Source organism: Oryza glaberrima, chromosome 12 (genome assembly GCF_000147395.1).
Source record: "Oryza glaberrima chromosome 12, OglaRS2, whole genome shotgun sequence".
Taxonomy (NCBI): Eukaryota; Viridiplantae; Streptophyta; class Magnoliopsida; order Poales; family Poaceae; genus Oryza; species Oryza glaberrima.
This window is the reverse complement of record NC_068337.1, coordinates 10,118,294-10,143,638: the sequence shown is the minus strand read 5'-3', so window position 1 is coordinate 10,143,638 and position 25,345 is coordinate 10,118,294. Positions and strand designations below refer to the sequence as shown.

The following is a 25,345-nucleotide window of genomic DNA, read 5'->3' as shown; positions in this document are numbered from 1 at the left end:
TTTTCAGTAAACCCTCGCATTACGGCACCCACTCCAAGGACTATGAACTCCCATTGCACCCCGACGCCCAACCCTACCTCGAGTCGGAAGGTGAGGGGAGTCCTGGCGCTCCCGATATCACAAGAAGTTACATTACATGTAGGTTAGGTGTGTTTTAAGTTTTGCCAGCATAACCAAACCAATCCACCACACTGCAACAACATCACATCATCACAAGTGCAGAACCACCATGATAGGGGTGCCGCCCCACGAGGATTTCTTAGTCCACCGGTTCTATACCCACTCGAGAAGTGTGGTCGTACTCTGATCATTTCCTGCATAGCTTCTTGACTTGGTCCTTAACTGACCAGGGCCTGCGCCGAGTCGTTTCCAGAACCACCCATATTCCATCCGTGCCGCCCCAGTCGAAAACATTTGTTTTATTAGGTTTTTGGTTTTCGCAAAGCTTTTTGTGCTGCGGCCTGCGAGTGGCGCTCATGTCTCCACCCGCCTTCTTTGGCAATCACTCTCGACAAGTGACCACCCCCAACACATTCATATCCAACTAGTATGGAGTGTACAATCGTCTATAAATAAGCAGTACTAAGCAATGTCAATATTTGACCACGTATAACAAATAGACTCGGGCAACAAAGATATATATAAAGGTAACAATATCAAGGAAATTAGCATGCAACTTTATTTATAAACAAAGCATTTGTAACATGGGTTCAACAGGCCTTGCTTTTAGAAATCGATATCTTCGAGAAATCCACATCTGTTGAATATCCGCAATATCCGATACGCAGTTAATACAAGAATACCAAACAAAATCCTCCAAATAAGGTACCAAACATTTCAAACCAGAAGTGCCGTTGGATATATCTCAATTTTAAAAGAATTCCGGAAGTTGAACGGAGTCAATCGGAGTCACAGTTTGCAAGATATGAATTTCCGAAGGTTATACGGATTAATAATCCGAGGAAAAGGTTTCCTTTCAATGAATATTCTTCGTGAGGCCGCTCTGTCAGTGGGATTAGAGAAGAATTAGGGAGATGTTTCAAACTTACAGAGAGGAACTCGGGTTGTAAGGGGATGTAGTATGAACTTGTAGTGGATAAAGAGGCCGCAAGTGGGCTCGGCAGGGGATGTAATAGGGAGATGAAATAGACTTTTCGGCAGCGTCAAGGTCCCGAGGAGTCACAACACAGTAGGCCCCACCGGTGGGTCCCACGGCTTTTTCTTTTCTTCTTTTTATTTTCTTCTCTCTCTTATCCTTCCTTCCTCTTGTCGGTATCTTCTCTTGCTCTCTCCCCCTCGTTTCTTTCTCTGCTTCTCGCTTCTTGTGCGCGACAAATTGGACATTACGCCACTGTAAAGAGTGGGTTTCATCACAATACCATTCCACGGAATAGTATCGTTAAAATGCCACTCCCAATGAATGCCAAACATTTGGTTTTGCCATATTCACCATTTTATAAAATTTTCATCATTTTCTACACATGGTCTGACCAAAATACCCTTCGGTCGGTTAAAGAAGACGAGTTGGGCTGGCATTGGAGGAGCAGCTCACCAGTCTCCGGGCGCATCCACGCCGAGCCGACGGCACGACACCGCGCGTGGAGCGGCGGCTCAGTGCGCTGCTCTCCAAGGGCCCGAACACGACGGTAGAGCTGTTCCTGATGGTGGCACTCCGCGCCGCCACCGGCTGCTTCTTGCCGAGCAACGCATCGGCTCCGGTAGCTTCGGCGCGGTGTACCGTGGTTCCCACCCCGCTGGCGGGGAGGAGGGAGGAGGATGGGTTGGACGCGACATAGAAGGGGCTGCCCGAGCTTGACTTTGACGGGAGCGGCTCGGCGTTGGCGGGTACGCAATCGGCCACCGCGGTCCGTATTGGTATTTCTTAACTACATTACTAAAAATAGTCATTCCAGCAATGGCGCCAGAAATAGTCCTGGTATATTTATAGTTACAGAAATAATCCGCAAGCGCACGGATATACCATTGTAGCATTTTTTATCCCAAGGTATCGTATTTTTTATCCCAAGGGAAGATAATAAGAGTGAACTTTACTAATGCACTTTATACATATATTACTTATAATTGTCAGAGCCTAAACAGGGTTTAAGTATAATATAAGGGTAGAGTGACACGAAGCAAAGCTATCCAATCCTCATAACGAATAATTCTACTAAGTGGAAGAAGAAATAGAAAGCACTCAATTCCTATACTTCTAGTATACACTTAAATCCTAACTTACATCTGTTAATGTACAATTATGTGGCCGATACCCCCTAACAGTGTCCTCCTGATACTTTGAGAGACTACCTCGGGTTGCCGAATTTCTTAAGACAACCTGTCATGGTAGTCCAACCGGGGCTAAATACGGATGAGTACTCTCCCCAGGAAATTGTCTTAGAAATATATACTAACAAGGAGGAATACCCGTACTGAGCTGTCACCATCAGCGGCCCACCTCTACTGTCCTGTAGCATATATACCTAATTAATGATGCTTAATAATCTAAGCACCATACTTACATTATTAAATACTACTCTATACCCGCATGCTAGACATAGAGTAACTGATAAATCAGACATTAAACCCGCACCATTACACCTCTCTGGTAGGCTACCCACACAATTAACATAATACAGATATAAAATAAGACTAGTACTTAAACAAAGTAGGCAAAATTTGTTACAGGACATCCGAAAAATATGTAATTAGCTAGGGGACATCGTAAGAACGTGTATTTGCTGTAAGGCATCATAACAAAACTGGTAATTAGCTGCTGGACACCAGCGGGATTATTTTATTATTTTTAGAGGGATAGGAGAGAAAAACAATCATTAAAGACCAGTTTGCCCTTGGCTCAAATTAATCCAATGTGGGCCCCACTATGAGTATGTCCTCCTCGTGTCGCCGTCGTAGGTGAAGTGGTGAACCCCACGTCGGCGCCGTCGAGCGTGCAGCTCGCCAGCCTCCGCGAGAAGTAGGCATCGAAACGGCCGCAACCGCGCACCCTGAGTGGCACAGTGGCTGCGGTGGCGTCGACAGCGCACTCCTCGACAGCGTCGCTGGGTGATGCCCTCCATGCCGTCCGCCCACGGCCTGCTGATCTGCCGGATGCTGTGCCAGTGGATGGCGACGTTCTCCGTCAGCAACGAGTTCTTGATGTTGATGACGATACTGTCCCTCTAGACGACGCTGATGGTGCGGCTCGGCGTGTGGCCGTTGATGGTGACGGCCAGCTTGCGGACGCAGTCCGGGGACGTGAACTGGTAGGTGATGTCCCAGTCGTGGCGCCGCGGCTGACGTGACGCCGCACAGCGCCGCAGCGGCGAGGAAGAGGCTGCAGAGGAGGCGGCGGCTACACCGCGTCATGTCCCCTCTTGCTCACAGTGGCAGCTGCATTGTTTGGTTTGCTCCGGTTGCTAGCTGCTCTGTCTGTGCATCGTTTTGAGTTACACAGGTGGATTTGGAGCTTGCCAAGTAGCGAGCTTGGGTTTTTGATGTTTCGAGATGTTTGGAGCCTGCTCCGGTACCGCTGCGATGGCATTGACGGAACACCTCGTACTCGAGCGCCCCGAGCATCACCGGTAGCGCGGCGCCGCACGGCAGCCGGACCAGCTCACGCGCCCGGTGCCGTCGTTGGCGACCAGCGCAATGGCGTCGACGTCGTCGGCGCGCACGGCGCCGGTGAGCATCGCGGGAAAGAATGAGAGAGGGAGAAAAGGATAATGAAGAAAAAAAGAAAAAAAATCAAAGGGTAGAAGCGTACTTACACATGTGTTTCACTCTTCAATTCTTCCAGATATAATAAAATAATCACGCGGGTGTCCAGCAGCTAATTACCAGTTTTTTGTGGTGCCCTACAGCGGAACACGTTCTTGCGGTGTCTCCTAGCTAATTACACGTTTTCTGGATGTCCTGTAACAAATTTTGCCAACTAAGTAAAGTACCGAAGATATATAAAGAAGAGTATTCCATTAATTTGGAAAGTATTACAGAAGAGATTACAAGAGCCGCTAGAGCCATACCGAAAACTCTTCCGAAGACTCCGATGACTTCCGAAAACTATTCTATTCTACTCCACTTAGTACTATACTACTAATACTAAAGTATGAAGAGGACTTTAGCTTGCTTGAGTGTGTTGAGAGAGTGAATGAGCTCCTCCTTTTATAGAGCCGGTATGACGGTTGTAGAAACACGAAATGTCGATTTTGCCGTTACAACCATCGTTGAGAAGCAATCCTGGACGTCCACGTGTAAGGCCAGCTGGAGCCGCAGCTGCCAAGGTTCGGCCGAACCTAGGCTGGCCCAGCAAGCCTCCAGCTTTGGCAAGTCGCTAGCAAGTGGGTCCCTTAGGCGGTTGTGGTAGTTAAAAGTCGGTTTCCGGCGGTTGCTTCTGATATGTGGGCCCTCCTTATCCATATGCTTGCTTAGGAGTGAGGTCTCTTAACTTTTATCTTTATTTTATTTGATAAATTCCTGCAACATGTTATTCTCCAAGTACAAGCGGAAATATATTATTTTGGAAATAAACATGCATTGTAAGTATAGCTAATTCTCCATTATTTTAGTTATATTGATGGTCGAAATTTGTCGGTAACGACCGTCAACAACCCCAGCACCCATGTGATCGTTCTCCCCCTCTTACCAAGAACAATGGGGTTTTGTTTATTAGAGTTAGCAACTTGATACTTGCATTCAGCGCGCGTGTTGGCTAAATTGTCTGTCTGTTTGTCTTCGGAACCCCACCATATTGTGATTTCTTCATAGTGAAACTTTCATATTCATTTAGTGTTTGTTCTACTTGTTCTTCGATTGCTTGCAGGAAGAGCGACCTCGTTGCCTGGTTGTTGTGCACCACAAGCTCGCGACAACAGACGTTGTATTGGTTGCTAAGGCGCAGCGTCATTAGATGGTTGTAGTTGGGTCGTGAACGTCTTCTTCATCCAAGTGAGTTATCCCCGCCTCCCATAGAAAGATCGGGACACAAACCCTCGCGGGTTCACATCATCACTGCTAGAGTGCCTCTTCCACCGCCAATCCGAACCACCGCCACTGTTGTAGCATCTGGCTGCTCACTGTCAGCAATTGGCATCACGCTAGGCTGCGGTGCTTCCACCTTCCGCTAAAATGCGCCTAGCAGTAGCTTGGCCACCCATCCGCAACCTCAAATCGGGGCCCAAACCTGCTTTCTCACACTCCCTAGTGAGTTCCGCTGCGAACTCAATCTCCAGCTAGCGTTTCTCGCTGCGCCGCGACTCCTCTCCCTCCCTTAACTCCTTCACCTTCCCGAGGTTGCGGCCATCCCCGTCCGGAGGAGCACCGCTGTCGGCCACCTTCCCTTCTCCCCTACCCGTCGCGTGCGAACGGTGAGAATCCTCTCCTCGTCTACTCCCGCGCCACCTCTCTCACCGCCGCTGACCGCCGCCGGCCACCTCATGTGCCATGTCGTCGTCTTCTTCCCTCGGTAAGCACACCGTCACACTCCTTCCCACCTTCACCGCTTCCCATGTGCGCCGTCGTGCCAGTTGGTCGTCACTAGTGATCATAGGGCTACGCGCCGCCGCTACCCAGCCAGCCAATTGTCGAGCCCCACTCCCACTTGCACCGGTCATCCGATTCAACTCGGGGGAATTTGGGCCATCCACGTGGCCTCCCGGTGCCACCTCACTATGCCCACCCAAAGTAATAGCTCAAGTAGGCTCAAATATGTAGTAAATGAATAGCAAATGCTCAAATCAGATAATGTAAAGTTGAAAAATCATTCAAAATCAGTACCATGTTGGTCCTAGGCTCGAAAATACTATACGCGCAAGCCTAGATACAAACGGTACCACAAGATAGCACTTGTAGGAGATGACAATAACAAGCACACGATAGCGGCGATGACAGTGTTAGTGACCCTATCAAATGTAAAATTGACAGTGATCCACTTGTAGGAGATTATTAGGTAGTTGTGAGGGCAATAAGGTTAAAAAAGAGACGACGGAGACATTCTCAAAGAATATAAGCATTTCTAACAATGAATCTGGACATATCTATATCAAAATTCATAGCTAGAAGTAGTTATATTTTGGGACGAAGGTAGTAAACACAAACATTACTTCATTTGAAACGAAAATAATCTATATAGCACATACAAGGGAAACATTACGGATTAACAATTGTCAACCTTCCTAATATAGGAGAACAGCTGTATTTTGTTAACCATATGTGTCGGACATATATCGCATCAGTTAGTATGGCTGTTGTCGGCATTTAGCTTTCTTTTGAACCCTTGACACTAATGAACTAGAGATCCAAGACTTGTTCATCTCAGCAATTTCACCAGAGCGCCAACAACACAGACGACCATCTTCGCCACCTGTCCATCCAAAAATGCCCCTGTTTTGCCCAGTATGAGTGTTTGCGGCTGGATATACGGTTCTAACAACGTCTGTATGGCCTCCTTCAAGGATAGCTTCTGCGGAACCTATTGCCCCTTCAAGACCAGCTCTTACAGGGAAGTAACCTATTGTCCCTGCAGTTGTGCCGCCAATCACCCATAACTTGTCGTCGGGCAGAGAGTAGTGACAATCAACAAAATAGTCCACCTACAAAATATAGTAAACAGAATTAGACGTTGAGAATAAATTGTCTAGGTAATTTGCCTCCCTGGACTGCTATATTGCATTGCCAACCACGCTAATTAAACAATGAAGCATCATGGGCAGCCACATCGTGTAGTTTCACATTGTGGCAGCAATCCCTCTGTTTCGCCACATCAACCAATCTAGAGAGAAGCAGGAAAAGCTGAGTTGACGTTTAGACTAAGTAGGTGGACAGCAATGGAGGCGTAGTGAGCATAGTTGAAAAAACCGGACCGGTGGATGACCCGGTGAACACCTCGGTTCACCGGTCCAGCGGTCGAACCGACGGGTTGGACGGTTGAACCGCGGTTTAATAAGGTCATCTAGTTTATATGTTTTGAACTTTTGATACTTGCACATAAGGGCACGTGGTGGGATGGTCAGCGCAGCCGGCTTACAACCTGGTGACCAAAGGTCGAATCTCCTCCGTGAGCGATTTGGCATTTTTTCAAAAAAAACAAAAAATCGTCTTGGTAGGCTGAAGAACTAAATGGGCCTTCGTGTGGCCCATTTACACTCTCGCATGTCTTAGCCCGGTTCAACCGATAGCAGTTTATTGTCCGTTTCACCTCAAAACCAGCCAGTTCAAGCGGTTCAAACCGGTTCGATTACATGGCCGGTCTTTCTATTGAACCGAACCGAGCTAACCTCTGGTTTCGGTTATTTCCGGTTCAAACGCCAGGCCGGTCCGGTTTTTCACTATGGTAGTGAGGTCCCGTAAACGGGAATGTAACACTTGCAACAACAGTGACAAGGCATCTAGAGGAGATAGTCAGTTCAGTAAGCTGTGAAAAATAAAGATCAAGCAAATTTTGGGTTCATATGAGAAGATGACAAGAGGGTGCAACATAAAATGATGCATGAGGATATTGGATTGGCTCCATGATTGGAGAGAATAGGTTTCTGTAGCCAGCAAGAATGGTGACTGGAATGGAGAGTTCCCTATAGTGTCTCCACAGTGGAACTGTGCAAGGAGTAAAGAAAGACGGTCACGCACTCTATATACCCTAAACAAGTGCATTGGAGATTATGTCAATGTCCTAAGCAACAAGTAAAAAAGAATAGAGGGAGTATATCTAAAATTTGGCTAGTTCTGGAGTTAGTTGATGAAGACGATTACAGATATAAGGTGCTACAATATCATTCATTTCGTGAAGTTCTGTAATCTTTTTGTACCATGAGCCAAATGAAGAAAGCAATGAACTAATGAGGTATGATTGTTTGAATATCATAACTCTCTAATATTAATATAAAAAAAACTGTCAATTACCAAATACCACACTACATGCCAACAAATGCTGAGTAGCTAGAATGTATAAAGGCAAATATTAGAAACTCACATGGTCAAGGTTCCACCTATCAGTTGCCAAGGAACGAGCATCATCTATATTCAGTTCTCTACTCCCATCATTCCAGTCCCAGGTACTGTGAGAATTCAACAGCAAAAATCACAATTAGACTTTTGTCCTTATTTATTTATTTGAACTTTGAAATATAAGTCAGATGACATGACATTGCCAAACCAGAGAAAGCAAACCGAATAAACTACCTTAATGTTTCAATGTGGCTCAAGCACCAGATCTTCTGGTATGTGTTGCCGAAAAATCCCACTTTTGCAACAGAAGTCTCCACATTCATAACCTAGGGAAGATCAGATATCAGAGAACTATCACCCAAAATTGACATCTTCATACAAATAACCTCATGCAGAACCATTAAAATTAAAAAAAAAATACTTCAAAAGGGAGATATTGTAATACCACAATTGAATAGTACTAACAACCAAGAAAAGAATAGGCAAAACTAGAACTGCATCCGTAACATACAAGAATTGTAAGCTCTATTGTATGAAGATTAACAAAGAACTATGGAGATTAACAGTAGCATTGTTATAAGAAGCGGTGAGGAATAAAATTGTAAGCTCTATCATGTACTTCACGAACAAATAACAGCATTTTACACACATGGCCAGTTATTGAAGTTACAAAAAGGGGAAAAAACATCATGCGCATTTGGCATCGTCATATGAAACAACAAAGGAACATAACTTGAAGTACTAATGGGATACTTCAGTAAACAACAAACATCAAAGTATCAAACCATAACCTGACATAGCAGGATATGTAAGACAAGGCATTTGGGCACAGGAAACAACTAAAACATACAGATAGCAAATGATTGTCCTCGTTCATGTCACCATCAGTGTCAAAAACACATATTAATCCATCAACTGCTGCAGAAATGAGTTTGCTATGCTGATGTGGTGCAAATTTTACCTGTCCAAAAAAGGTGACAACATAAAAATTTATAATCACCCAGAATACAGAAATAGTATGAGAGGAACAGTAGCAAATACAAGATATTTTCACAATAAAATGCATTCAAGTGATTCAGTAAGCACATTATCAAAATGTTTAGAGTAAGTGATGAAAGTAGTTGTCTCCTGTGATATAAAAATAGTTGTCTCCATGAAGAGTAGAAAACATACAAAACCATCCAAGCATCACTTTGTAAAATATAATGGTGCATATTTGATATCTAGTCCATCAATCTAAATGCTGATAATGCATGGTACGGAGACAGCAGATCATTAGATCATGATTTTTATATAAAAGTACTGTTTGCTTCTAGGACCATTTCGATTGGATATCCGCATGCTCACATATTTTGATAGTATACACATGTAGTCTCCAGCATTAATGCCTTCAAATATGCCAGCAGGATGACTCAGTTCTCACTTGATTAAGGCTGTGTTCGGGAGGAGGTTCCCAGCACGCAAAACAAAGCTTGTATTATTACATGATTAATTAAGTATTAACTTTTTTTTTGAAAAATGGATTAATATGATTTTTTTAAAATAACTTTCATATAGAAAGTTTTTGCATAAATCCCACCGTTTAGCAGTTTGAAAAGCGTGCGCGCGGAAAACGAGAGATGTGTTGGGAAAATGGGGGGAAGAACACAGCCTAAGTGTTTTTATATAAAGGTGATGTTATGGAAGGGTTCCTTCACAACTGTTCATTGGAGAGCCTATGATCGTCTACACAAGATTCCGTTGGCATACAGTTTCATCGACATGGGTCACCAAAGACTTCAGCCGTAGTTACTGCCACAGCTTGAGGTTGAGATGCCTTGCCACAACAGATGTAGTGCACGAACAGTATCATGTACTGTAGCAGTGTAGCAATACAATTAAGGTTTAGGATTTACCTTCCATAATAAATCTATTGCCTCAACCAATCACATCTATTGTGTCAATATGGCTTAGTTATTTGGTATTATATCTATTACTCCCTCTCCCAAAATACAACTTCTAGCATTCAAAATTTATCCCAAAATAGAACAACTTCTCCACCTACAATTCCTTTTCAACAAAACACAACCTTCCACCATTCAATTTTTTTCCACCTACTTCCTCTTCTTAATCAATCATTCTCCCATTTAATACCACCTACTTTCTTTAATACCCGTGCCCAAGTCTACAACTCCTTGTATTTTGGGACGGAGGTAGTAGTTAGGAATGTTCAGTTAGAAATTAGAAATATGGTGTGTTAAGGTAGAGATACTATTCATGGTACTGTTCACGTAAGTGCCTCCAGTACTGCAGCAAAAGAACCTCCCATATAAGGGACCCATGTAACCCATGTAAGTAAGCAATAAAGAATCATAAAGTAGGTGTAGCTTGATCAGGGTCTACTGGCAATGAGGACAAGCCTAGTACCGATGAGAGTGATCTCACTTCTATCCCAGTCTTTAGACCCTTAACCCATCCATGAATTAGTGTCCATAACAGATGAACACATTCAGTGTCTGCTCCAAAAGATGAAGTCACAAGGTGTAATGCTCAGTTGCTCACAGCATTAAGCCATCAAGTCGAGTCAACTCACAAAAGGTCAGTTTGGGTAATTAGTCAGATGACTAGTCGGTGACTAGGCAGCAGCATGCATATTAGCATGACATCAAGATTGCACAAATGATCTTTCTGCACATAAGATCTAACTATTGATGCAGCCAGGTGTCCAATACCTCTTAGATTGTGAATACTCTCCATTCACCAGGACCAGAGCCCTCCAAATTCCACAAATGCAGCTACCAAATGAAGCAGCTATGAAACAGAACAGCAAGTAAACAAGCTTTAACATTGATCCTGCTTGGTCCATGATTCCTATTCCTCCAATTAGGTTAAACATTACATTCCTTTAACAGGTGAAACTGATTCATGTACCTAGCCTGAGGCTGCATCATTCAAGTCAACACTAAACAAGAGCTATCTATTGCAAGGCGTCTTTTAGTTGAGATAGTTATGCTCTAAACAAGAGCGGTTCAACTGCCGGTTCACATGGTTCGAATGTTGAACCGGAAGTGCTATATTGTATGCATATTCTCCATTTGTCACTTGCGAAAGTTAGCTGGACAGTGGATGCGTAGAGCTTTCAACCAGCTGACCTGTGTTCGAACCCCCATTCTCTACCTTTTTCTTGCTATTTTCAATAAGTACATGAACCGTGGGCCTTGTGATCTTTGCATGCACAAGGCCCTTGACTGGCCCATCAAGGCTCATCCTCTCTTGGCATGATAAACCGGCCGGCTCGGTTTGCCTTAGTTCACCGGTTCACATGAAAACCATCCAGTTTAGACGGTTTGTTCCACTTCACATGCAGGGGCGGTCTTTATAGCAAACCAAGCCATCCAGACCTCTGGTTCTGGTTTTTTCGGTTTAACCCCCCGGCCTGTCCGGTTTTTTGTACTATGGCTCTAATAATGCAATGAGTCAGCTACTTTACATAAATACACAATAACATAAAAATGTATGACCAATTTTATTTGTGGACTACTTGCACCCAAATATTTTCTTGAACAGATTGTTCCATTAATGTAGAGAAGGAACAAACAGTCCTGAGTAACAAAAAGAATGCAAAGTAAAATATATGACATAGAACAATACATACTTGAGTCACATCATCCATGTGAGATTCCTCTAAGCATGCTAGCTGTTTAGAATTTCTCCAATCCCACAATAGAACCTACAACCAACAAATTAGAATGAGACAACAAGAATCAAAACAAGTGTAACATCATAAGATTCTTTTTTCTAGAAGTCACGTCACAAACATATGGAAGTAAACCATCCTGGTATGTTAATCAGATAAATTTTGAGATTGAGATAGTTCATAGTTGGAACTGGTTTTGGAGATAATTGGTAAATATAGCTACAGGGGCTGGAATAGAGAGGCTATTGGAGATGCTCCCCTTCCCTTGCAATGGCTGGAGACACCGATCTACAGCTACAATTGCCTTTCATGCAAGAGACGGTGCACACAAGCATCAGAATGGCTGAGCAAACAATAGTCCACTATTCAGAAATTGTACATCTAGCCATCATTCTCAATTCTCAGTTACTTTGATGTTTCATCTTGATCTATTTGAACACCAGATTGAAGCATTCAACAAATTAGTTTCATCAATTTATTATGGTTTTAGCCAGTTTTTGCCAAACAAACAGACTTCCGGGATTAGAATTTGTGGCTTATAATCCGAACAGTGGATGGTGCAGTTCATTACTTTTGCTCTAGTGTTTTCAGTTAAGTGAGAATGTAAACAGTCCTAATATCTGTGAAAGAATAAAACTCAACTCAATTACCTGGGAATTAGAACCGGCAGCAAGTAGGTTACCACTTGATCCACCAAAGGAGAAGCTGAACAATTCTTGAGAACCCCTTAGCAAAGATATCTATGCAAAACATTTGAACCAGTGATGGTTGAATTTAGAAATATATATAATTACTTAAACCAATTATAATACTAATGAAAACAGCTAACAGACTGGTCGTACAATTAAGCCAATCGCACTGCTTAATAATGTTAAATCAGTCCTAGTAATGTTATATTGAAAAGATATGGACAACAAATAGAGTATGAAAAGCAGTAGTAGATGCAAAATTTTGTCTGTATAATTTAGCATAAGCACAAAAACAATATCATGACAATTTATAACCATATACACCGAATATTGATGTTAGTTCCATGAAAAGGCAACATCAATTGTGATCCAATTATCAGCAGAACAGAGACAAACTTAATTGCACAAGATTGAGTAGACTATTAGAATTTACCAGATATAAAAGTTGCATTCGGGAAGGTCTTTATGTGTAACAAAAGGCCATGCATTTACATTTTACCATGTAAAAGATAAACTCAAAAAGATGATTTCATGGAAATACTACTGAGCAAGAAGTGCATAAGCTAGCACAGTGGTTGTGCTTTGGGCCGTATCTCGAAGAGATATACCAAAAAACTGGAACTTAAAAGAATCAAATTTGATTGTCCTCAACTCAACATGTATAATTCATATCTGACCAACCATCCACCAGCGCCCAAAATATGTAGACAGGTCTAAGTTGACCCATTAATAGAAGATCCTTTAGGAGAATGTGTCGGGGGGTTGCAGACCACAACATCATCACTAACTCCTTTTAAGTAACAGAACTAAGTATGTGATTTGTCAGCACATTAACATAATGAATAGTGTGGACAGTCTACTGTACCCATCTCAAGTACTGCAGTTCTCTCATTTCCCTCCAACTATCAAGCAGGACAAATAGCACTGCCAACTATCAATAGCAGGCATATCTCTAAGACTATCCAAAGGTGGTTTAGCTGATTAGGTGCTAAAAGTGCAGTCCAATCAGCAAAAGATGGTGATTCCCACATGCCAGCCTCAAATTCTTCATCTCCCTCCTATTACCACAGGTCCCTGCTGTTGGCTGCCCCTAAACAATGAACTGCCATAGTTTCTGAATGTGAGGATCCCCATCGCCCACACACAGTGCCATTTGTGTAGTCATTGACACACTTGATGACTCCTGGCCACAGTAAAGGTTGGCCTGCTTCTCATGCTAGGCCGAAGCTAATTATGGGGTCCTCCAATACGGCGGCAGCTGGCCTGACCAACAAGAGCAGGGTGATGTGGCGTCAAACCGGGTGGAATTGGACCAGGGGGGAGTTTGTTTGGTATTGATAGTTAAGGGGTGTCAGTTATTCCATAGTTAGAAGTTGAAAATTAATCAAATACATCAGCTGGCAAGAGTAAAGTATACTTATTCCCTTAATTATGCATTTGATAACCAGATTAGGAAAACAGACCTGCTTAAAGCTTCTTGTATCCCAAGCTCTTATAGTTCCATCTGAAGAACAAGAACAGATTACTTGTGGGGATGATGGGGCTGAAAAGGAAATTTCATGGATTGTTCCGCTGTGTCCAGTGCATTCACCCAAAAATTGCCCAGTTGCTGGAGAATATAATTTTAGTGCATTTGTTGACAAGGAAACTGCGAGCGTAGAGTTCTCCTGACTTGTTACCAGATATATGAAATAAGATGCAGAGGGCATAAGTCCTAAAGCATGCATAATATCAGCAGTACATACAACATGCATAAAAAAGATGAAAAGAGAAAAGGATGAGTATGGATAAATTTCAAGTTGCAGAAAACTACACAACCAAAATATATGTACTCAAGTGCCAAGTGTCAAAGTGTGTGTGGTTTTCTGTAACTTGGACCACAAAAAGTGTAGTTTTGTGAAATTTACTCATGATAATATAACAGCAACAACAAAGACAGGAATAATGTGGTCTTGAAATCTGAATGGTCCTTTTTGCATGTCATGGAATTCGTAATAACATAAAAGCATACACCTAATAGCACACCACGGTTATTAACATCCCAAACCAAAGCTAAAGTGGTCGACAAGTATCATCTGAAGCTAGTGAAATCCATTTAAACGGGTAAAGAATTTGCAGTCTGAAATGAACCAGGGTGGGGGAAGGGCGCCTACCAAGAAGCTATCTGGAAGACGTAGTCGTCGCCGAAGTTGGTCTGGATGCTGTTCTTGAGGCCCAAACGTCTCGAGGAGATGCCGCTGTTAGGGCTTGGAGACGAGGAGTTGGACGTCGCGGGCGAGGATGTCCCCATGCATAGGACGGCCTCTGCCTCTATCTCCACCTCCATCGCCATGGCCGCCGCCGTATCCTCTCCGCCTCCCTCCATCGCGCCGCGCAATCCCTTCCTTCGCCGCCTGTGGGTGGCTCGATGGAAATGTCTCAGCGAGAAGGGTGGATGCGCCTTCTTTCCGGGCGACTGGCGGCGAAGGAAGTAGGGAACGGCCGGCGGAGGGGCCGACCACGCGACGCGAGCCTCGACTAGCGAGGAAAGCCGAGAAGCGACAGCAGCTGGCGGCGTGCTGTACGCGTGCGGGTATTGGACTGGTACCCTGCTAGGGTTTATTGATGGGCGTAGTGGGCTTGTTTTGATCTAATTTCTGGGGTGAAACTGAATAAGTTGGGCCCGTCCCGTTAGACCATTGGCGTGGTCCGAAATGAAAAAGTTCACCCAGGTCCCTCATCTAAGGGTTGAGGTTGAATTGTGTCTCTCAATCGTAAAACTAGATATAACATAACGTATCCCTCATCATCCAAAACTAGTACAAACAAGATCCTAAAACGGTCTGGATGGTTGTTTCGGCTGATGTGACTGGTTTGAGTTGGTTCTCATCCTATGTGAGCATGGCATTGGAAGCAAAATTAAAAAAATAAAAACAAAACATATGGGGTCATATGTCAGTCAAAAAAATAGATTAAAAAAAAGGAGAAATGAGGGAAGGACGGCGAGCTCCCTATGCCATGCCTCATCGATGGTCGGTAGCAGAGGCACTAGGAAGAAGAAGGGAGAAGGGGGATGGAGGAGCCGTCTGCAACATTTTCACACCCTGATTTTCGTTTCAGAGATTTATAAATTATTTAATAAATTATTTCTAGAATTTATACTAAGTACACATTAATTTACTTAATTTACAAGTAAAGTGTGTAAACTAAATTTTCCCAAATAAACATGGTTGGACTTAATTTTTATTAAATTCTTCGTGATAAATTACAGTCTGAAATTTTATCGGATTTTTCAGAGCTCAATTTTTAATTTTATTAATACAAAGATCATTTTAACATTTATTTAAATGAAAAATAATTAAAATCCATCAGTTCTCTCTGGGGCGAACCCGGCCCACTTCTCCTCATCTTTCCGTTCACATGTTTCCCTCTTGCCGGCTCGCTTCCTTCCCTCGTCTCTTCTCCTTTTCTTTTGGGCCTCCTCCCTCGCTCCTCCCACTGACATATGGGCCCAGACCCAACAAGTCAGGGTCGTCTTCAAGCTCGGACGGGAGTCCTAGCTCCACCACGATGCCACCCCAAAGCCGCAGCCTTCCTCCACCCAATTCGGTCGAATCCTTAGAGATTTTACGAAATTGTTTGAGGGGTTTTTGTCCCCTAGATCTCCTCTTTTCGTTTCACCAATAAGGGCTTGTTCGGTTGGGGCGGGAATGGCCAGGATCACAGCCCAACTCTCATGGATCATCTCGGTGTGGAAAGGATACCGACTACAAAAAATTACGTGTTCGATTAAGCCCAGTCGGTATTTTAACCCAACCCATCTCGATGTTTCCCCTGCGCCCCGGCCCTGAAAAAAAACATCTCCGGAGCGTGTGGAAAATACCCTTGAGGGGAGGAGGCAACATAACGAGAGGAGGCGCTGCTGCGGAGCGCAGCACGCGGCGTGACTCGGACACGACGGCGACGGCACGGTCTCTCCTCCGGTGGCCACCTTCTCCCCGGTGAGTTCCTCCCCTTCCCCTCTCCCCTCCTCTCCTAGGGTTAGGGATTCTGCGAGCGCGCTACTACTGTGGTGGTAACAGCACACGGTGATGGCAGGTGTGGCGGAGGACACCGGCGTATCACATCCTCTCGCCATGGCAGTGGAAGCTCTGCCGCAACGGCAAGGGAAGCCAGGAGGACACGATTTCTTGATTTATTATTGATTTCTTCCACTATTTCTTGATTTGTTCTTCTTCATCGCAAATTGCTTATAATCGATTATGCGATATCTTGTTTGCCAGTCAAGTAGCTTGCTCTTGGATTTGTCTGAGAACATAGGAAGATTTTTGTTTGTTCCTTGATAGATATGGAATTTTTCATGCTGACATGATTAAGACCACTCTCAATTGATGTATTTCACACTTCAACTCCATGAAGTCAAGGTTTAGAAGAAAATACCAAGTTTGAGCAAAAAGCTACATAAGCTTCTATTTTAAACACTTTTCTTCAAAAATGCAAACACACACAAATGAAGATGGTTTTGGTGAGAAATGACTATGAATGAATATTATGCACTCATTTGAGCTAGTATGATGCATTTATGCAACCCCAACAATGAGAACTCATCTAAGTGCTAGTAGTGGCCATTTATGGTCTAGATAATATTTTGGATAAGATTGGGATCTAAATTTATTTTGATCGGTTGGCCTTTCAGAGAAACTTTGAATACCATAAATGTTTGAATTAGCCAACCCTATCTTTTCCGTTTTGAAACCATTTCCAAATTCCTTTTAGAATTAATTGTACAAAAAAATTGAAGTTAAAAGCTAAAACAAGATACTTAGAGCTACATTTTTAGTTGAAATTCATTTTTTTTTTGAAAATTAGCTCTTCTTTGAAATATAAAAGTATTGAGAGATATTTGAAACACACATTGAGATCATTTCCAATTAGATTTTTATAGAAAAGCTATAGTTTTCAAAATTTTCATTTTTGGCTAAAAAGTTTATTTTGAAATTACCAACTAGCACTTAGCCAACTTGAACACATATATGAGATGTGATATACATGGATATGAATGAGCATTAAACAGTCATACATCACAACCTATCTTGCTTAAGAATGCATAAATGATGACTTTCACATATGCAAGAAATGTTAATTCTTAAATGCTATGAGAATGCAATGTAACCTACACAAGGTTAAATACAAGATAATTCGTTGTAGATACATGTTACCGAGATGACATTGGTTCTTTACGTGAATTTTGCAATGGTTGGCTCCAAATTCCGAACTTGGTGAGATCCACCATTTCTTTCATGAGTCATACCTATATTCTCATTGTAGCACATTTTTGTCCCCAACAACATTGGGTCCATAAAGGTAAGTCACACAAGACTTAGGCACCCAAATGAATTTTGTGCTAGCATGTGGTGAACTAGTCACCCTAGTAGCACAAATGTCATTTTTTGCCTTCCTAAGCAAATCATAATCAAATGAGGAGTTTAGTTTAGAAATGTTACTCAGAGGACAATTTTTACCAATATGTCCCTTTGCACGGCAATTGTAGCAAAGTCGATTCTTGTCTTTACATGGTGTCTTCTTCACCACATCTTGCATTTTACTTGCTACCTTGCTATTAAGCTTCTTCCTTGATGACACAGAGTCATCCTTCATGTGGGGGCATGATGCAACTTCATGACCCTTCTCATTGTATCCATAGCACTTCCTATTGCTTCTTCTTGTTCTCCTCTTTGGAAGTGTGGCTTGGTCATCAATCTTGTTGAAACACATCAAGGCATAGTGTCCCACTTTCTTAGACATGAAGCAAGTAATGGGAGTTTTGATCCAACTTTGAATTTGTCCCTTAATCTTGTTGTTGGACTTATTGTTTTCTTGATAGAACTTGGTGCAAGCTACTGTTGATCCCCTCTCAAGCTTCTTCACCATGTTCCCACGGGTATCTTGAGAAGGTTGAGCATTGCCCACAAGTCCATGATCCATGTGCTTCTCTCTTTTTCCTACACAATCCAAGTCACATGTAGTGCTCGGGGAAATGTTTGTGTTGGAGCAACAAGTGTTAGCACAAGTAAAATCAACTTGAACATGTGGCTCATAGGATTTTACCGTTGCAATTATCACCTCATGAGCTATCTCTACCATGGCATGAGAATCTACAAGGTTCTCATGAGAACACAAAAGTTCATCGTGTGTTTCTTGTAAATCCATATACTTGTTAGTGATCTCCTCAAGTTGAGATTTGAGCTCTTGATTTTCCTTCTCCAAAGATGCTACACAAGCAATAGAATTAGTGGCACAAGCAAATTCATTTTTCCAATTTTTCATACCTCATAATTAATGAAGAATTAGATCCCTTGAGTTTCTTGTGTTCATCGGCTAGACCCTTGATTTCTTCATTTTTCTTAATGAGGCATGCTTGTTGCTTCTCAATAACCCTCATGAGTTTGATCACCATTGTTGTGTCCTTCTTGTTCAAGTGATCAACCACGAAGTCATCATCATCACCCATAAAGCACACATGATCTTCAGCAATGGAAGATGAACAAATTGATGATGTGGATTCTTCAATTAACCATTAATGTTCATTCACTTCTTCCTTCAAAAGGTTAGTTTCACAAATACTATAGGAAGTAGAGCATCCATCCATATCATCCTCATGCACACATTTAGTGCTAGGTGATATGCATGAGTCAACAACACTATGAAATATAGCAATTTCATTATCGGTGTTATTTGAGTCCAATGGGAGAGTTGGAAGATCATCAACCTTACTCACCAATTTATTACCTTGCTCATAGTGTATGTTGATGAGATGGATGATGAGGTGAGATCTTCTTGGTCGGAGGAGATAATCACTTGGGACTTGTCATGATGAGGTAATGAAGTAGAGCAATTCCCAAATGATGCTTCCACAAGAGTATCCTCTCCATCACATTTAGACTTGTCATATCTTTCCTTTAGTGTTATCCAAATGAGATGAGCATCTTCAAGTGGCATGATGGTTTTGAACACATATTCACTCAAAGCACTAAACAAAACATTAATAGCTTGAGCATTGAGATGTGTGCATTTCTCTCCCTCTTCAAATGATAGCTCTTTATCATTAGGAGGAGAAATACTCACATCTACAACTCGCTCTATATGAGGACCCATGGCCCTAAACACATTAAGCACATGAATACTCCAAGATATGTAATTTGAACCATCTAGGAAAAGAGGTTCTAGGAACATTTCACCTCTTGTCGACATCTTCTCTCGGGGCAGTAAAGCCCAAAATGAGAGACCTCGCTCTGATACCAATTGAAAGGACCTTGATGTCACCTAGAGAGGGGTGAATAGGCGTCACGCCCAGAAATTTAGCCCAAATTTCCAAGCTATTTTGTGTATTAAATCCATGTCCAGGACAAGACAGGGTACACAAAACGACAAGTGATAAACAGATCCAAACGTAAATAAAGCAAAAATACTTACAGAAGAGGCACTTAGTCCTCGCACCGAAATGAAAGTAGCAGCAGCGGAAAAAGGCGATCCTAGCGAGGCTTCAGCTCCACTCTACAGGCAAAACTCAACTAGGGTCTAAGCCTTGGTCCTCTAACTTCGTCTTCAACTCAGAAGCACTACACTTTTGAAAAGGGGGAACAATAGCAAGGCTGAGTACAACCACCATACTCAGCAAGCCACACCAATGATGCAGACGTGCAATGGGATACAAGGATGGCTTGTGGCTATTTGCATAAAGGCAGTTGTAAAACATTTTATTGAGCAAAACAGTAAAACTATTGATTAATTAAAGTAATATTAAATTTCTACTGATCAACACTACACCACGTTGAATAGGCCCAACCAACCCACCTGAACTACAATGCATTGGGTCGATTTATTAAGTGTGAGACTAATCACGGTGAATCTGGTCGATCACCTATAACCGCGGGCACGACTATTCGAATAATTTTACTCTAGCCAGAGGTGCACAACTGTACCCACAAGACACAATCCATCGGCATGTCACCGTGCTCGGCTAGACATGTCACCATGTCGAGTGATTGTGACAAGACCCTTCATATAACCCCCTCTGACCACAGAACCGGAAGCGCCCTTGTTTCAAAGAGAGGAGGATGGGTTATTCACATTTAATTTGATGGTTAGAGGCGAATTGAAAGCTAAGCAGTGGTAATTAAGACCCTCGGGGGAAAATAGGGATGTCTCCTACGTTACCCATAATATGTAGAAGTATCGACGTAATTTCATAGAGTCATTCGATCTGAATGCTACATGAAGAACATAAGCCAGATGACGGAACGCGGAGACCTAGGATGTAGAAGATCATAACATGAGCGATTTGGCAGATTTGGATTCCTTTCCTATATATCCACTCATGTGGTACTTCATCATACGATTCATATAAGATCCATCTGTCTAGAGATCGTCATATACATCTAGAAGGCCGTATGCTTTGGAAGAAGCTTGTACAGTTTGGGAAGGGGTTTTATGAGAGAAAAGAAGAATCTACTTCAACCGATATGCCCTTAGGCACGGCCATACATAACATAGGAATCACAAGTGGAAGGGGTGGGCAATTAGCTAGAGCAGCAGGTGCTGTAGCGAAACTGATTGCAAAAGAAGGTAAATCGGCCACTTTAAGATTACCATCTGGGGAGGTCCGTTTGGTATCCCAAAACTGCTTAGCAACAGTCGGATAAGTGGGTAATGTTGGGGTGAACCAAAAAAGTTTGGGTAGAGCCGGGTCTAAGTGTTGGCTAGGTAAACGCTCCATAGTAAGAGGGGTAGTTATGAACCCTGTGGACCACCCCCATGGGGGTGGTGAAGGGAAAGCCCCCATTGGTAGAAAAAAACCCACAACCCCTTGGGGTTATCCTGCGCTTGGAAGAACTAGGAAAAGGAAAAAATATAGTGATAGTTTTATTCTTCGTCGCCGTAAGTAAATACGTAACTAGGAATATGGAAAATTGCATTTTTGGAATTTGCAATAATGGGATGGGCGAACGACGGGAATTGAACCCGCGCATGGTGGATTCACAATCCACTGCCTTGATCCACTTGGCTACATCCGCCCCTTATCCAGCTAAAGGATTTTCTCTTTTTTCCATTCATCATTATTCTATTTATTCTGACCTCCATACTTCGATCGAGATATTGGACATCGAATGCCACTCTTTAAAATGGAAAAAAAAAAGGAGTAATCAGCTGTGACACGAAAAAAAACGAATTCTTTTGTAGCTCATCATTTATTGGCAAAAATAGAAAAGGTCAATATGAAGGAGGAGAAAGAAACAATAGTAACATGATCCCGGGCATCTAGCATTCTACCCGCAATGGTTGGCCATACAATTGCGATTCATAATGGAAAGGAACATATACCTATTTACATAACAAATCTTATGATAGGTCGCAAATTGGGGGAATTCGTACTAACTCGGCATTTCACGAGTTATGAAAGTGCAAGAAAGGATACTAAATCTCATCGTTAACTAAATTCAGAATAGAAAGATTCAAAATAAAAAATACCCAGCAAGATATTGGGTATTTCTAGCTTTCCTTTCTTCAAAAATTGCTATATGTTAGCAGAAAAGCCTTATCCATTAAGAGATGGAACTTCAAGAGCAGCTAGGTCTAGAGGGAAGTTGTGAGTATTACGTTCGTGTATTACTCCCATACCAAGATTAGCACGATTGATGATATCAGCCCAAGTATTAATAACGCGACCTTGGCTATCAACTACAGATTAGTTGAAATTGAATCCGTTTAGATTGAAAGCCATAGTACTAATACCTAAAGCAGTGAACCAAATCCCTACTACAGGCCAAGCAGCCAAGAAGAAGTGTAAAGAACGAGAGTTGTTAAAACTAGCATATTGGAAGATTAATCGGCCAAAATAACCATGAGCGGCCACAATATTATAAGTCTCTTCCTTTTGACCAAATCTGTAACCCTCATTAGCAGATTCGTTTTCAGTGGTTTCCCTGATCAAACTAGAGGTTACCAAGGAACCATGCATAGCACTGAATAGGGAACCGCCGAATACACCAGCTACACCTAACATGTGAAATGGATGCATAAGGATGTTATGCTCTGCCTGGAATACAATCATAAAGTTGAAAGTACCAGATATTCCTAAAGGCATACCATTAGAGAAACTTCCTTGACCAATAGGGTAAATCAAGAAAACAGCAGTAGCAGCTGCAACAGGAGTTGAATATGCAACAGCAATCCAAGGACGCATACCCAGACGGAAACTCAGTTCCCACTCACGACCCATATAACAAGCTACACCAAGTAAGAAGTGTAGAACAATTAGCTCATAAGGACCGCCATTGTATAACCACTCATCAACAGATGCAGCTTCCCAAATTGGGTAAAAGTGCAATCCGATCGTAGCAGAAGTAGGAATAATGGTACCAGAGATAATATTGTTTCCGTAAAGTAAAGAACCAGAAACATGCTCACGAATACCATCAATATCTGCTGGAGGGGCAGCGATGAAGGCGATAATAAATACAGAAGTTGCGGTCAATAAGGTAGGGATCATCAAAACACCAAACTATCCAATGTAAAGACGGTTTTCGGTGCTAGTTATCCAGTTGCAGAAGCGACCCCACAGGCTTGTGCTTTCGCGTCTCTCTAAAATTGCAATCATGGAAAGATCTTGGTTTATTCAAATTGCAAGGACTCCCAAGCACACGTATTAACTAGAAAGATAATAGAAGGCTTGTTATTTAACAGTATAATATAGACTATATACCAATGTCAACCAAGCCAGCCCTGACAGTTGTATATCCATACAACAAAATTTACCAAACCAAAAAAATTTGTAAATGAAGTGAGTGAAAAATCAAAACTCAGATTGCTCCTTTCTAGTTTCCATATGGGTTGCCCGGGACTCGAACCCGGAACTAGTCGGATGGAGTAGATAATTATTCCTTGTTACAATAGAGAAAAAACCTCTCCCCAAATCGTGCTTGCATTTTTCATTGCACACGACTTTCCCTATGTAGAAATAGGCTATTTCTATTCCGAAGAGGAAGTCTACTAATTTTTTTAGTAGTAAGTTGATTCACTTACTATTTATTATAGTACAGAGAACATTTCAGAATAGAAACTGTGAAAGTTTTACCTTGATCATTTATCAATCATTTCTAGTTTATTAGTTTTGTTTAATGATTAATTAAGAGGATTCACCAGATCATTGATATGGAGAATATTCAAATACCAAATACGCTCACTGTGCGATCCACAGAAAGAAAAGTAAGTTGTTTTGGTGAACATCAAAGAAAAAACTTGCTCTTCTTCCGTAAAAAAATCTTCTAAAAATACCGAACCCAACCATTGCATAAAAGCTCGTACCGTGCTTTTATGTTTACGAGCTAAAGTTCTAGCGCATGAAAGTCGAAGTATATACTTTAGTCGATACAAAGTCTTCTTTTTTGAAGATCCACTGTGATAATGAAAAAGATTTCTACATATCCGACCAAACCGATCAAGAATATCCCAATCCGATAAATCAGGTCCAAATTGGTTTACTAATAGGATGCCCCGATCTAGTACAAAATTGGGCTTTTGCTAAAGATCCAATGAGAGGAGTAACAGGGACTTTGGTATCGAATTTTTTCATTTGAGTATCTATTAGAAATGAATTCTCCAGCATTTGATTCCTTACTAACAAAGAATTTATTGGTACACTTGAAAAGTACCCCAGAAAATCGAAGCAAGAGTTTGCTAATTGGTTTAGATGGATCCTTTGCGGTTGAGTCCAAAAAGAGAAAGAATATTGCTACAAACGGACAAGGTAACATTTCCATTTCTTCTTCAAAAGAAGAGTTCCTTTTGATGCAAGAATTGCCTTTCCTTGATATCGAACATAATGCATAAGGGGATCCATAACGAACCATATGGTTTTCCGAAAAAAAGCAGGGTACATTAACCCAAAATGTTCCATCTTCCTAGAAAAGATGATTCGTTCCAGAAAGGTTCCGGAAGAAGTTAATCGCAAGCAAGAAGATTGTTTACGAAGAAACAACAAGAAAAATTCATATTCTGATACATAAGAGTTATATAAGAACCGAAATAGTCTTTTATTTTCTTTTTTCAAAATAAAAATGGATTTCATTGAAGTAATAAAACTATTCCAATTCGAGTAGTAGTTGAGAAAGAATCGCAATAAATACAAGGATGGAACATCTTGGATCCAGTATTGAAGGAGTTGAAGCAAGATATCCAAATGGATAGGATAGGGTATTTCTATATGTGCTAGATAATGTAAGTGCAAAAATTTGTCTTCTAAAAAAGGAAATATTGAATGAATAGATCGTAAATTCTGAAACTTTGGTATTTCTTTTTCTTCCGGACAAGACTGTTCTCGTAGCGAGAATGGGATTTCTACAACGATCGCAAACCCCTCAAATAGAATCTGAGAATAAAACTCAGAATAAAAAAAATTGTTGTAATCCAATAATCGATCTTGTTTAGGATGATTAACCAAATTAATCCAAAAATTCTGCTGATACATTCGAATCATTAACCGTTTCACAAGTAGTGAACTAAATTTCTTGTTATTAGAACCAATAATTTCGACAAGTTCAGAACCATTTAATCCATAATCATGGGCAAACACATAAATGTACTCCTGAAAGAGTAGTGGGTAGACGAAATATTGTCTAGGAAATTTAAGTTTTTCTGAATAACCCTCGAATTTTTCCATTTTTATTTCTACTTGAATCAGAGAGAGAGAAATATTTCTCGGTTTATCAAATGGTGATACATAGTACAATATGGTCAGAACAGGGTGTTGCATTTTTTAATACAAACCCCTGGGGAAGAAAAGGAGTCTAATCCATGGATCTTTTCCCGCTCCTTTTCTATCCAATTTGTTTATGTTTGTTCTAATTACAAAAGAGAACAAATCCTTTAGTTTTGCAGGCCAATTGCTCTTTTGACTTTGGGATACAGTCTCTTTATCAATATACTGCTTCTTTTACACATTCAATCCATAACATCCTTTTCAATCCAAAATCAAGAGTAATTAGGATTTCTAAAAAAAAGAAAA

At 41.7% G+C, this 25,345-nt stretch overlaps 2 protein-coding genes and 1 pseudogene across 3 annotated transcripts; all 3 read right to left on the bottom strand.

Annotated features, from left to right (window-relative positions):
• Positions 1-5,821: 5,821 nt before the first annotated feature.
• LOC127757731 (WD repeat-containing protein GTS1) lies at positions 5,822-14,888 on the bottom strand. Of its 2 annotated transcripts, XM_052283300.1 has the most exons (9): positions 14,457-14,888; positions 13,983-14,017; positions 13,767-13,912; positions 12,265-12,354; positions 11,573-11,647; positions 8,789-8,899; positions 8,173-8,264; positions 7,964-8,048; positions 5,822-6,587 (listed from the first exon to the last, which is right to left on the bottom strand). In XM_052283300.1, the coding sequence occupies exons 1-9, from the start codon at positions 14,666-14,668 to the stop codon at positions 6,231-6,233; spliced, it is 1,203 nt and encodes a 400-aa protein (XP_052139260.1). In that variant the 5' UTR covers positions 14,669-14,888; the 3' UTR covers positions 5,822-6,230. The 2 variants fall into 2 exon arrangements, with proteins under 2 accessions (XP_052139260.1, XP_052139259.1); XM_052283299.1 differs by lacking the exon at positions 13,983-14,017 and having other exon boundaries at positions 5,831-6,587; positions 13,767-13,974.
• Positions 14,889-21,817: 6,929 nt separating this feature from the next.
• On the bottom strand, positions 21,818-22,846 carry LOC127757167 (photosystem II protein D1-like; annotated as a pseudogene).
• On the bottom strand, positions 22,239-25,345 carry LOC127757166 (maturase K-like). Its single transcript, XM_052282608.1, has one exon. The coding sequence runs from the start codon at positions 25,091-25,093 to the stop codon at positions 24,074-24,076; it is 1,020 nt and encodes a 339-aa protein (XP_052138568.1). The 5' UTR covers positions 25,094-25,345; the 3' UTR covers positions 22,239-24,073.

What these genes read in the sequence shown, in the direction of transcription:
- LOC127757166 (XM_052282608.1), bottom strand. Translation starts at nt 25,093, where the DNA reads ATGCAACACCCTGTTCTGACCATATTGTACTATGTATCACCATTTGAT.
- LOC127757731 (XM_052283299.1), bottom strand. Translation starts at nt 14,668, where the DNA reads ATGGAGGGAGGCGGAGAGGATACGGCGGCGGCCATGGCGATGGAGGTG. An exon ending in ATACAAGAAGCTTTAAGCAG is followed by an intron (nt 12,355 to 13,766) that starts GTCTGTTTTCCT and finishes TGTTTTGCATAG; the next exon opens with ATATCTTTGCTAAGGGGTTC. An exon ending in AGGACAATCATTTGCTATCT is followed by an intron (nt 8,265 to 8,788) that starts GTATGTTTTAGT and finishes GATCTTCCCTAG; the next exon opens with GTTATGAATGTGGAGACTTC.